This window comes from Crocodylus siamensis, chromosome 2 (genome assembly GCF_052110815.1).
Source record: "Crocodylus siamensis isolate JL-2025a chromosome 2, ASM5211081v1, whole genome shotgun sequence".
In the NCBI taxonomy this organism is placed as follows: Eukaryota; Metazoa; Chordata; order Crocodylia; family Crocodylidae; genus Crocodylus; species Crocodylus siamensis.
The window spans coordinates 275005312-275019097 of NC_143396.1; the positions used below are offsets into that span (position 1 = coordinate 275005312).

The following is a 13786-nucleotide window of genomic DNA, read 5'->3' on the forward strand; positions in this document are numbered from 1 at the left end:
ACAGCAATTTGTTTTCTTTGACATTGGAAAAATGGTTGGCTTCTACAGGAAGCTTTTATCATCAAGGTCAGTTTCTGTCCTAATTCTGTAGTCATATCCATTTCCAGATTATAGTGTCTGTATTCTACCCATCCTAACTAGAACAGCAAGAAAGAATAAACTTATGAGATTGAATTTTAACAAGTGTTTCAATGAAATAAATAGCTGCAGTTTTTTCCATTAAGAATGATTTCTAACTGTACAAACTTTAAGTTATTGGATAAATAAACTTGTTGAAAGGGCTGCATTGTATTTGTAAACTAGTAGTGTCATATGGAGATACTCTAAAGTGCTCTGGTTGTTGTAGGACTCCTTTCTGGAATCCTATTTTTTCAGGCAGATTGTACTCTGTGTGTGTTTATATATAAATATATATAAATATATAATCGCTTCTCTTTTTGCATTTGCAGTGAGATGCAAGCTTTGGAGCCAGTGTGTATAACTCTTGGAGATCAGCAGACGTTATGGACTTTGGACATCCATGGAAATCTGTGGTTCAGAACTGGTGTGGTTTCAAAGAAACCACAAGGAGATGATGATCACTGGTGGCAAGTAGGCGCTACTTCAGCTTTCAGTAAATTCCATCTTTCCTGGGGTATATTTTTCTATCGGGCTTGTACTAGAAAACACCAAGAAATAATTGCTTGGCCTTTTACAAGTAGTTTTAATTCACCTGGACTCCAGCTGTGAAGACACTTTTTAGTTAAGTCTGGTCCCAAAAGGATTAAAACACAATCCAGTTTTATTCAGAGTGAAATGGATTTGTTGCAGGGAAGTTCTCTTCTGTAAATTTAAACAAACAATTATACAACAGGGCCACTTCCTTCCACCTAATCTAAGTTCCTGTGAACCACATGGGGCTGTTTCCTTCAGCCACAGGAGGCACTTTTCTGGCTCACACCAGTGACTAAGCATAGGATCTAATCCTTGACTGTTTTGTTCACAGACTTATTTCCTTTGACCTCTCTTTCCCCACTGCACCTCCTTCCCCCCCATCTTCTTTGGAGTGGATCCTTTCTGGGTGGTTTGATACCTGGTACTATAGATGGTCAAACAGCAGCTTGGAAGCTATGGATCTGAGTTTAAAAACAGCTTCTGAAGACAATCATTTAGCAACAGATTATTTGAACTGCTGCATTGCATGCAGGTTATTGACCCTGGACGCGAGCATCTTGAACACTTTGTGTCTGGCTACTTTTGGCCATGCCAAGATTTTGATTTGCAGTTAAAAGATCAGGAAGTTCAGCTTCTCCTGCCTTATACTGTATACACATACAAACTTGTGTCAGAGCTGAGTAATTTAGCATGGCTATGAGATGAGCCTTAATATTGTGAATACATTGTTTCCCTTTTGCTGTTCTTATTATAACATGAATCACTGTTGCCTCTTTTTTATTTTTTAAGATGCCCCAGTGGCATTGTAATTCTGTCCATCAAAGCTTGAACAAATAGCCCTTTCACTATAGGTCCAGAAAAGAGGATTCAAAACATACTTGCCCAAGCACAAGCAACTCAGTGTCAAAACAGACCTTGCTACCTGAGTTACGTGGCCCTCCGTGTTTTGGGGAAACTAACTAAGGTCCGCCTTCTCATCATCACACCTGAAGACAGCTGCAGGGGAGAAGAGAGATGCTTTTTTAAAATTTTCTCTGACCATTTCCCAGAATAAAGGAGTTTCCAGTGCAACAGTCCAAGAGCATAAAAATGCAAAGCAATTCCTGGAGATACTTTTATATAGGAAGCAGTTAATTGTTCCATGTTTGACTCTTGTTTCATAAGCAAAGCGTTTTAAATATTAAATCATCAAAGCCCAGGAGAACTAAAACTGGAGTCTTTTTCCCTCATATGGTTGGAGAAATGTCAGCTGTTGTTCTTGAGACTTCTGTTCAGAAAGAGTTGTGGGGGGATCTTTTCTTGAAAGACTGCAGCTCATTTCCACTGTAAGTGATTGTCTGTAACATTTTTCTTCTAGGTGAGCATTACAGATTATGTAGTGTTTGACCAGTGCGGCTTGTTCCAGACGATAATCCAGGCAACGCAAACAGTGGCAACAGCAGCGCAGGTGCCGGTAGAGAAAGTGGCGGACAAACTTCGAATGGCTTTTTGGTCACAGCAGCTGCAGTGTCAGCCCAGTCTCCTTGGAGTCAACAGCAGTGGTGTTTGGATTTCTTCAGGCAAAAATGAGTTTCATGTTGCAAAGGGCAGTCTTGTAGGTGGGTGCATTTTTACACCTTGTTGAGTTTGTTTGTTTTGGATTTTTTTAAAATCCGACTGCAATTTCTTTTCCCCACAAAATATACCCATAGTAAGGCCTGCCTGCTGCTGATTTAAGAACCAAGCTATAAGTGCCTCTATTTTATAGAAGAGAAAGGGGTTACAAAGAGTGCTGAGAGATGCTGCCTCAACATTAGTTCTGAGTAAAAGTAATATTGTAGAAAAACAAGTTTTGCATATTTCAGTAGGATCCTGTTAGTGTTTCAGCAGTGTGGGGGATAATGCCTCCATTCAACATAGCCTCCTCTTTCTTATTTAAGCTAGGAGTTTCAGTCCACGGTATGCAGTGCTTAACACAATGGGATCCTGGCCCATGATTACTTAGGTGGTGCAGTTAATGCAAATGATCAAAGCAGTATACACTTTAGAAACTGGGTCTACAAAAATGAAGACCGTGTCTACTACTTGGCATTTATCTCATAAGGTATACATGGTAAGATGTAATGTTTACTGGCTTTTAATCCGTCTGTCTAGCATAGCTTGTAACCAAATTGGTCTACCAATCTTCCAATTTACTCAGTCCTTATTTCATGTGGCCCCTATGATTTTTCAGCTGTCTTGGTATTAACTTGAGTTGTTCTGTAAAATGTACTGTTCTAAGGACTTCCCGCCTTTTGAAGGACCCAGAACAAGAGCAATGCCTAAACAGTAATTTTGCAAAGGATTCTACTTAGGGGTGTCGATTAATTGCCATTAACGTGAGCAATTTTTTAAATGCATTAATCGCGCACATGGTTTTGGAACCCACACCTGGGCTCTTCTCTACTGCTGTGACCACTGCCTTCGGGCCGCCCAGCAGGGCAGCAGTGGTAGTGCAGAGGAGCCACAAGGTAGCCTAGGCACGGGCTGTGGATGGGTGCAGCAGGAAGGTGGGGAGAGGAGGACACACAGCTGGGTGCTGCTCTATATGCTGCCAGGCTGCATTCCTGCAGAGTTATCATATTTCTAGCTTCGAAAAAAAGGATACTTGTGTGGGGTGTAATATAATTGTAGTGGGGGGCAGTGATATGCCCGTGCCCTACCCCTGCCCCTCACTCCCAAGCCACAGCCCCCCCCAGCCCTGCTGCTGTCTCTCACTCCTGACTCAACAGTACCCGGCATCCTGCCAGGACATGTGGGGGTTCCCCCTCCCTGGGCTCCAAACCCCACACACACACAGCCCCCTACACCTTCCCAAATTCCCTCCCACACACCCAGTCCCAACCATACAAAATACCTACATAATTTGGTATCATTTTGAGTTTTTCTGCACATAATTTAAAGTTTTTAGCTGTGTGATTAAAATCGTGATTAATTGTGACTAATTTTTTTAATCATGCAACTAATCACGATTACACTGTTTAATTGGTTGACAGCCTTATTTCCACTAGACTTGGTAGTGGCTGCTGAGAGAGAGAGACAGACTGTTTCTTATGTTTTGATGGAATTTTTCTTTAAACATTTTTTAAATGTGTGGGTGCAGAAGCTGTCATCTTACTCTCAAAAAAAGTTTACCTTGGAGTCCTCTATGGCAAAAAACGTATTAGTAGCCAAAAAATGCAAGATTGGACTTTCCTTTAAGAATCTCTCTTATTAGATGACACAAGAGGATTATATAGAGTCTGGTATTTACATCAGACATATGTCAGAAAGGCTTTGGTTTCTTTTCAGTGAGCATGTCATTAGATTACATTTTAATAGTAGACTTGATGACTGTGATTCAAATACTGAATTAGATAGAAACTCTTAATATATATTAAAAAAATAAAGAGATTTTCATATTGATAAAGTGTTAGCTGCTGGTGCAAAGTTTGTCTAATCGAGTAGTCTTTTAAGGTTGTGCACATGATAGTTTAGTTCTGACTTTGGGGTTACTGTTATTTTACACTAGCAACTAAAAGCAAAAACATCCTAACATTGTTTTTGTCTGACTGGAAAACCAGTAGTATCTTTGCAACAAAAGCTGTTGTTCATAAATAGTCAAGTATCACCTGATGGAGTTGCTGCAGAAGTGTAAATGTTTGGGGACTTTGTTTTTCAGAAGACTAACATGTGAGCAGTACTGTTAACCAGATAAATTTTGTGATAGTAATGTGCCAGGAAGGGTAGAAAGTTTTATAAATGGTGTGAAATTTCCATTTGATGAAAGAGCCTTACTCTCAAAGGCTACATGAATGCCAGGAATGAGTCTTCAGTAATTAGTATTCAGTCAAAGTTGTTAGGGCTCAGAGCAAAAGATGACCTATTTTTAATAATTTCAAATAGGCTAGTAACAAAGAGATTCCTCAACTGAAACAGAGAAAAACAACTGACAAGCAACAGGTATGATCTGAATCCTTAATTATAGTTTTTGTAGGCTATACATTTAGTACGATAATTCACAAATGTTGAGTTGCCAGACAGTCGAACATAAAACTAAAAGTCCCTGACTTAGCATGATATTTTCCATATATTGATATGTGAGTTGTTTTTATGTTACATACCATAAACGTATAGTGACGGTAAATTCATTTAAATCCATTAAAATATATTCATTAGAAAGAGAAATGGTCTCTCAAACATACGAGTGTAGTGAGATCCACCGAAACTACTGGATTCTGATATTATATGTCATTTGTTTTTAGGATATTTGTCTTTATTCTAGTCAATAGCCAGTCTTGCTGTGGCCAACATTTAATTCTGGCTTATAACTGCAAATCCTTGAACTGTTGAAAGTATATTCCATTGAAAGTTTTTTTTTTGTGTTGTTTTTATTTTGGTCAAAACTGGAGTTGTTGAAGCATCGCAATACTGATGCTACTCTGCTTTCTTTTTCAGGCACATATTGGAATAATATTGTGCCTCGTGGTACTGCTTCTGCCACGAAGTGGGTTTTTGTATTGGCTTCCACAGCTCCAACTAAAGAAGGTTAGTCAATCTGCAGTACGGGTTTATATTTTAAGTAAATTGACTTTATGTGGTGGGATGGATATCTCAGATGAATCTAACAGATTGCATGAAGGTAAATTATTCCAGATTTGTTTCTGCCCATTTTGGTATGTGGGAATCCCAGATATTTGGAGCAGCTGGAAACTCCTTTGCATATTACTGAAGTTAAGCCATGATAAGCCTTCAATAGAATGGCCTTGAGAGAAAAGTGTATGTATTGGCTTTTAAGCAGCCTTACTGACTGGTCCATTTAATAAGCTTTTGTGGGGACTGTACGTCCATCAGTTGGAGTGGTACCAAGCAGCTCATGTTGAGAGGGGAAAAACAAAGTAACATAGTAGTCTTCAGTGCCTAAGGAGTAAAAGAGGCTGTTTGCAAAGATGGGGTTTTATTAGCAAAACTCAAGCTGAGGGTCCAAGAGATCCTGTATTAATCATTTTTTCTTTATTTCCTGTGCTGCCACAATAGACTAGAATACATTGTAGTGCCAGATGGTTTTCCAAAATGGACTGAGGTACCTGAATGGATAAAGATGAGGGGGACTTCATCTATATATTTGTTTATCAGTCCTTTGTAGTTAAGTAGACCTGTTCTTGTATCAGTTACCTTTTCTGATGCCAAATTCAATATTAAGATTCTAATATATTCCTCTTACTGCTGAAAGTGGGGACAGTTAGGTTCTACAGTGTCTCATTAATTGAAAAAAGTGCTTTTAGAATGGAAGGGAAGAGAGAGGGCAGCGTGGCCTGTCAAGTTGTTGGAGTAAATAAAGCTCTCTGGAAGGAGATTATTTTTTATCATTGCAGAATGACATTTAAAAAAAAAGTTGGATGACATTAAAAAAAATTAGTTTGTTTTTAAGCCTGGCATTTGAAAAAGACTAGAAGCTTTGTAAATTAAGGGAATATTTTATCTCTGTTTTGCAGAAGGAGAAATAGAGACAGGGGCAGCATTTCAGTGCATCTATGTTCGACTTGGGAATAGAACTCATACCTCCTACTTCATCAAGCCCTCCTTTTCCCCTCCCATCCCTGTTGGAAATTAAAAGTCTTTTGGAGGGTGGGGGGAATAGTAGGTTATTTTATTTTCTCTAGATGTAAACTTCCCCTGCTTTCATCCATTTTAAGGTAACCTGTCCAAGGTACTATTAGGCAGAGGGATGATACTCTGAACACTGTAATATTTTCAAACTGCTTAAGGCTTTGTCTGCAGTGGTGATATGCTCCATTTCTAACCACTAGTGACCAACCTTGGGTAGACAGGGTAACTGTGACTTGCATTTTACCTCTCTTTGAAATCATGGTGAGCTGCCATGGTATGTGTCAAGGCTGACATTGTCTATACTAAGCATTCGCACTAGTGGTTTGCATCTGGGCCAAACTCCAGTATAGGCAAAGACTAAGCCAAAGTTCATGTTACCAGGTTTTTTAGAGAAAATAAATGATGGTAATGGGGAGATTTTCACACTGGGGCAAAGTCTAAGCTAAGAGAGTTATGCTAGCATGTTGTATCAGCACAGTATTTCTAGCATAATGGAGTGATACCAGCAAAATGGTTTTATGCCAGAGTATGTGAATGTACAGGCATTTGCCTTCATAGAATATTGGTCAGAAATCTTGCTGCCTAGTGTTCCTGATCAAACATAGCCATGCTGGCAAAAATATGTAGTGTACAGTGAACAAAGCAGGAATGGAATTTGAGGGGATGATTCCATTCAACAGAAGAGAACAGTACAAAAACCTCACACTGGTCAAACTCATCCTCAGATGTGTAACATTTTACCCCTCAGTAAAATCAGCCTGTTTATTTGGGGTGCTTAAATATGGATGTAAGACCTTAAATCCAGGCTTTTAGGTTAGAAAATCTTGCCCAAGAATGTGTTGCAAAACCCTGGTTTATTTTTTAAGTACAACAGGCCCTTAATGACCGAACACGACTCTTATGTAAACTTTCAGAGACTGGATTAGAAGCTATTTTAATAACATAAATATCCTTTCTATAGGCAGCTTTCTGTGGCTTTGCCAGAGCAACAAGGATCTGTTTTGTGTCAGTGATCAGAATCCTCAGTTCCATCCTTCTACAGTGCAACTACCACCTGATGCTGAAACGATGTATTATTCTGCCTGCCAGGATGCCATATGGGGTTTGGATACTCTGGGACGCGTATTTATCAGAACACTATCACCAAGTTGTCCAACCGGGATGCATTGGACAAAACTGGACCTTGCTCAGCTAGGTATGGCTTTTGTTGATCTAACTTATTTTTCAGCAGAGGAAAAAAATGTTCTTCTTCACTTTGGTTTTTGCTTTGTAAGTTCTGATTTAAAAATATAAGATTCCTTGGATTTGATACAACTTCAAACTGATTGCAGTCTCCTTATAATTTTGAAATTTTCAGTACATCAGAAAATGCCAGGGCTTTAGAATAGAAGGCATGCTGCAGAGAGCCTTTTGTGAGGAAGCAGCATTAACTGTGGTGTCCCACAATGTTACATGTGAATGAGAGCCTTCAAAGTTCCTCTGTTGTCTTTGAGTAGGGCTGCACTATATAATGCAGTGCAGTGTCTACCTCAGAACAAGTTAGCTTGCCTGTCAGAAGCAGGATAGTTGGGTAATGCAGTGTTCTGTTCAAGTTAATGAGTTTCTCAGGGTAAATTAATGTGGATGTAACACTGTGGCTATACTGCTTCTGGGAGCTCAGCTAACTTGGGTGTCTCTGCTCTGCCTATATTATGATGCAGTGCTCTGTAGTCACTTCTTAGGTGGGAGCCCTTCAAGGAAAACTGGGTATAGACAACAAATTGCAGCAAGCTAACAGGCAGGGACTTACCATGGAACAGTTGACATGCTGTAGTTGCACATCTGCTTGCCCTTATCTTGTAGTAAGTTGAAAACTAAGCTGCAGCTCCTTAGCCCTATTTCCATCACAGGGCAGACAGTTGCTGTGCATCAGCTGCTCTGCAGTAAGTCCCTGCCCCATTAATTCACTCCAGTTCAATAGTTTGTCCATACTTACTGTCTTGTCAAGTTCATACTTAACTAATGCCCCTGCATAGGCAAAGAAGTTGCTGAACTTGTATTTATCAAGCTGATGCCCACAACCAAACTCCTTGACCAGTTATGGCTATTAAGATATTCATTGTACTTAGCTGTTTTTATATGAGATGGGAGGTGCTTATTTTATATACCCTGCACCCCCCCCACGCCCCCAGCTGCTTCAGATTCGACCTCCCTCACCCCTCCCCTGCTGCTTTGGGTCCACCTGGCCTGCATCCACCTGCCTCCCCACTCCCCTCCCTCCCTACCAGCCAGCTCCCCCTCCCTGCCAGCTGTTCTGGGAGGCACTGCCACTGATTCCCCCCACTTCACCCTCAGGCAAGGAGGCCGATGCGGAGAAGCCCCGCTGCTTGGAGGGTCAGGGCATATTTCCCACTGCCAAACTTCCCTGGCAGTGGCACAAGCTTGGGCCCGTGCAGCCCAGGCCACCCAGCCAATGGCCACCTGTCAGTGGCGCATGCACAGTTGGCCAGAAGCGTTAGAGACAGACTAAGCCTTTTATTATATTAGAATATAGACATATACTAATTGTATCAAATCTATACAATTATAAGTACGTGTTATATTGTACCCATGTGCATTTCTTTGACCATCTCAGTTGGTATGTTGTTTCACCACCTGTCCTTCCTTTTAATGTTATATGCTATTCAGGTAGTTTCCACATTGTGGCAAATCAGATGATTTATGGCTGGATAACATAATTAGAAAGTTAACTAAAGCTTACTCTTAATACTATTTCCAAAGTAGCTCTTTATTTTTCTTTTTTTGCCTTCTAAGATGACATTTTTTACATTTGGTCTTAGACGAGAGGTTTTTTTTGTTGTTTTTTTAAGTTTGAGCAGAATCATTTAGCTATCCTTGGACTAGGGAAGTATATGTAATAGACTCCCCACCCCCGTAAACGTCATGTGCCTCCTGAGGGGGGGTGCATGGCAACTACCTGCAGGCAGTAGTGGCAGTGTCTGTGGTGGGGGCGTGGCAGCGGTGAGCAGGGAGCTTCCTCAGGTGGCCACAGCAGTAGCGGCAGCGAGCAGGGAAATGGTGAGGGGTGACCACCCGCAGGCAGTGTCAGCAGTGGCCACTCTCAGGGGGTGCACTGCCAATCCACATGCATCCCCTACATGTCACCAGTGACACCCCCTATATATAATAGTCTTATGGTACAAAGTTGGTATTTTCTTAAAGTAACTTGCTTGCATGTTAAGGTCAGAAGAAATCTCATTCCATTAGATTTCAGTTTTAAAGCTAGAACATGGAGAAATACTGGAATTGAGAGCTGAAGCAACCTGCCTACTGTCATCCAGCACATGAGTGGCAGAGCTGAGAATTCAGGTTCTTCAGCACCTGTCTAATGCTTTCTCCACTAGCCATGCTGCTGTGTAGCAGTTTTGATACATTTCTCACTTGAGGTATCTAGTAGGCCTGTGCAGATAGGGAAGTATTGGATTCAGATTCAGCTGATTTGGAGGACAGTGATTCAATTTGGTGATTTGAATCACTGTCCCCATTCCATTTGGCCAAATCAGTCAGAGATCTGGCCCTGATTCGGAGATGCAGGTTGGCTGGGGAAAGGCAGGCACGGTCTGCAGGGTCTCCCATGGCTTCTCCAGCTGTACCTGCCTCTGCCCTGGTGGGAGAAGCCCCCATGGCTGCCCTGCCCAGCGCCATCCCCTACCCGGCCGAGCCAGGGGAGGCACGATGCAGGCGCGGCTCACTCCTGGAGGCAGCAGGGCATAGACTCTGCTGCCAGCGCTGCCGTACCCACGTCAGCATTGGGAGTGGGGACTGTACCCAGCTGGTGTGGGGGGTTGGGTGCTGCTGCTGTTTGCCAGCCAGCATGGGATTCAGGCGCAGTAGCGCTTAGAGTGGGGGCTTTGCCCTGCTGCCACTTGCTCAGCTGGTGTGGGGATTGATGCAGGTGCAGCTCGCTCTGGGCAGCAGCAGGGTGTAGCCCCCACTCGCCACACTGCTGTGCCTGCAAGGACCCTGCATTGCTGCCGCTTGCCCCTTCCACCTGGAGCAAGCCGCACTCGCATCCCGTGCCCCCCACCCCCTTCCCAAGTAACCCACCCTTCTGCCTTAGCTGGGCCACTTGTCCCAATCCCTCTCTCCCACATGCCACTTCCGTCCCCCCTCCCCCACCCCCAACAGACTTACCAGCTGCTGGCATCTGTGTCAGCTGCCTGTTTAGTCTATGGTTGAATCTCCAAAGTAGCCAAATCTTTTTGATTTGGATGCTTTGAATTGATTCGGAGCTTTTAATTGGTCTCCCAGTTCAATTTGGATTTGGAGATTTGGTCTCCAAATCAGGTCAAATCTCCTCTGAGCTGAATCGGCTACCAAAGCTTTGCACAGCCCTAGTATCTAGGTCTTCTGTGGCCCACTGGGACCAAACCTTATAGATCCAGAGACCAGGGAGGTTAGTAACAAGTGTCAGGTCTCTGTTGAGCAGTTGCATCTCTTTAATGGAGTCTGAGAGCAACCTGGCTCTGGGGCCAGGCAGGGAAATAGAGGTTTGCCTGATAGACTGTACAGTTTAGATCAGTTCATTGTCTGGGGATCATTATAAACATTTCTGGAGTATAAACTCCTAATGAGACTAGAGAAGCTCATGTGATAGATCTCAAGTATTTGAATTCAGAGCTTAATACATGTTAGATAGCTGTACAGAAAACTTGGTTAATCTGAACCCTTGCAGGAAATAACAAATGTAAGGTAATGTAGTTCACATTAGTTGTAAAGTACTATACCTAGGACACCTGATCTGAATCACTTTTAAAATATAGCATTAATTTTTTACATACAACATGTAAATATAGCTTAGGGATGTACAGGCTAAGAAATAATTCAGTTACAGTTCAGTAGTCAAATGTAGACAGCAGCTTAATGGAATAAAAAAATCTTACATCATTTTGGTACCATTTTTGGCCCTGCTCCTTTGGTTGAGTGCAACATTGAAGTCAATGGGGCTTTGTGTAGTCTCAGTGATGCATCTGCATGTGGGGAATTACAGCATCGGGCATTGGTTTGTTTGTATTGTGGCCAAAGAAATGGGATAACTAAACCATTCTCTTCAAATCTATGGGCTTTATTTGCTCAAGGAAAGATTGGAAAATAGTAAACTCAAATTTGATAAATCTGGTGTAAAAAGAAAATGTAGAATGTAGTACTTCTTGAGTATGTCTCTAGAATAAACAGGAATATTTAATACCTTCCCAGTGTAACTGTTCTCTAACCCTCACACTATGTGCTGGAGAGTTAGTATCTGGTAAATTACTTTGATTAAGGTTACGCTATCAGTGTCAAGGTTTCTAAACACAGATTGACCTTTGCAATTCAACAATAAACAGTCACACGTAGAAACTTCTCTCTCCTCTTTTTATAGGTGAATATAGTTAGCATGACCTTTCCCAAAGGTAAAGGCAATAGAAATAAAAGCTGAAAGTGTTTACGTAAGAACTACGTTTTGGAATATCAAATTGTACTGTAGACGTAAATAATGCCAGCAATGCCGAGTAGGTGTTATGCGACTCCATCTGAATGCTCTGATGCTTATTTGGATCAAAACAGTTCAACAGCTGAGATAACATGTGGAAAGACTGGTACTATCTGATATACCTTGTTCTTCAAAGTTTTATTTAAATAGTCAGTTGGTAGATGAGTGTCAGAAGACTTTTAGATGCAATTGTTGAAGTTTGTACTCCATATGCTTTCTCCCCAAGTAGCAGAATTTTAAGTTGTGTGTTTGTTCACATACTTTGTAGTAAAATAAATAGAGTTTCATTCAAGATGAGAAGCAAAAATGGTTAAATAATCTTAATTTTATATGAATGAATCAAGCCACTATTACAACTGACAAACTAAGAGTTAGAGCTGTATATCCATTGGGTCACTTTTTTTTTAGTACCGGTTTTAGATTATGGAGCCTTTACTCGAATAAATCCTATAAATGTTTAAGCTACAAAATTAGTTGCATCTTCTAATGAAAATGAAAAGTATCATGAGCGATGTTTTACCGAGTTGGTTACCATGTTTTAGTTCCCAGAAGAGAACACTATATCCAATAACAGGTTATCCCAAACAGCACTCAGGACATTTAGTAAACCAGTAAGATTTAGTATGAGATGCTTTAATTTGGCATCTGACCAGAACATTCAGTCTGCTGCCTAATTGCATTGTTAGTTTGCTGTTTCTGTCTACTAAGCCTTTCACAACATAATACTGCCTTTTTTTCTAACCATAGCAAAATATCAAAATATAACAAAATAGCCAAAATATTATTTTTAAGTGAATATGAAGGAGCATGAGTTGAAGTTAGCAGTTAGCTCATTTCAGTCTGCAATACTGTATATGTTTCTCCCCACCCCCCATTTTTGTGTCATGCCTAGATAATGACAGCATGTTAACCTTGAAATGTTAATCCATATGCGTTCTTACAGACGCTTTACATTTGCTGTTAGCATTTGGCATGTTCATTGCCGACATGTATTTTTAGACCTAGATCATTAAAATTCTGTAAGTGTGACCAACAACAGAAAAGTTCACTTTAGGTTATGTGGAAGTTTGGCTCTCTAGGCACTAATGATATGCATTTCATATGGTTTCTTCCTCCACACTAAAGACAATCATTTTTAGTAGTAGTGTTCTCTAATATTTCTGCTAAAACATCAATGCTTTATTAAAGTACTAATACTATCGGATGCTACAATTAAATGGGCTGTTTTAAATGGGGAGGAGATAATGCAAATGCTACAAACAGATTTTTAATTTGTCCCTCAATTTGCTTTATGGTTAGAGAAGAGAAAAACATTTGCATGTCAAAATTTATAAACTCTACCGATTACTTTCCATATGTTGGTTTATTAGAACTACTTCCTTAAAAGTAAGCTTCAGATTCTAATATGAAAATTATTTACATGGATAACGAGGACAATACCAAGTTATTAAGTCTCTCTTTATTAGGTGCTGTAAAATTGACCAGCTTGGCCTGTGGAAATCAGCATGTCTGGGCCTGTGATACCAGTGGTGGTGTTTACTTTCGTGTAGGAACTCAACCTCTCAACCCGAGTTTGATGCTTCCTGCATGGATAATGATTGAACCACCTATACAGGTAAACAATCTACTGCTGCTTCTTTTAACAGAGTGTTTAACTGTTTGGCTTGGAAATGGAAGCATTTCTACACTTTATTCTGAGAAGGCGGCAGTTGAGGACCTAAAAATTTATAGATTTAAACTTTGTAAGTTGTAGGTTAAAGAATTCTATAGGAAGACCTAGAGTTTGTTAAAGATAGGCAGAAGGAGCCATAAGTAGCCCTGTTACCTTCCCATTTTAACTCATTTAAAAATAGTTAATTGTTACAAAACTCATACTGTATTTACTCAAATATAAGACAAGGTTTCCTCCTCCCTTCCCACCCCCATCAACATGGTGAGGGGAAGCCCCTCATCTTACATTTGCCTACAAGGAAACCACATTAAATACATTGCCTATCTGCTGCTAATAGTAAC

The 13786-nt window shown here is 40.8% G+C and overlaps 1 protein-coding gene across 2 annotated transcripts in view; it reads left to right on the forward strand.

The window, feature by feature from the left end:
• The window catches only part of TECPR2 (tectonin beta-propeller repeat containing 2), a 66842-nt gene that overhangs the window by 31272 nt on the left and 21784 nt on the right, over window positions 1-13786 (forward strand). For both annotated transcript variants that reach the window (XR_016440376.1, XM_090034063.1), the window contains exons 13-17: window positions 450-591; window positions 2012-2252; window positions 5110-5199; window positions 7223-7456; window positions 13240-13388. Coding sequence is in view for 1 of the 2 variants with exons in the window: in XM_090034063.1 (XP_089890189.1) it covers window positions 450-591; window positions 2012-2252; window positions 5110-5199; window positions 7223-7456; window positions 13240-13388 (856 nt within the window). In the remaining variant the exon portion in view is untranslated. The remainder of the gene's footprint in view (window positions 1-449; window positions 592-2011; window positions 2253-5109; window positions 5200-7222; window positions 7457-13239; window positions 13389-13786) is intronic.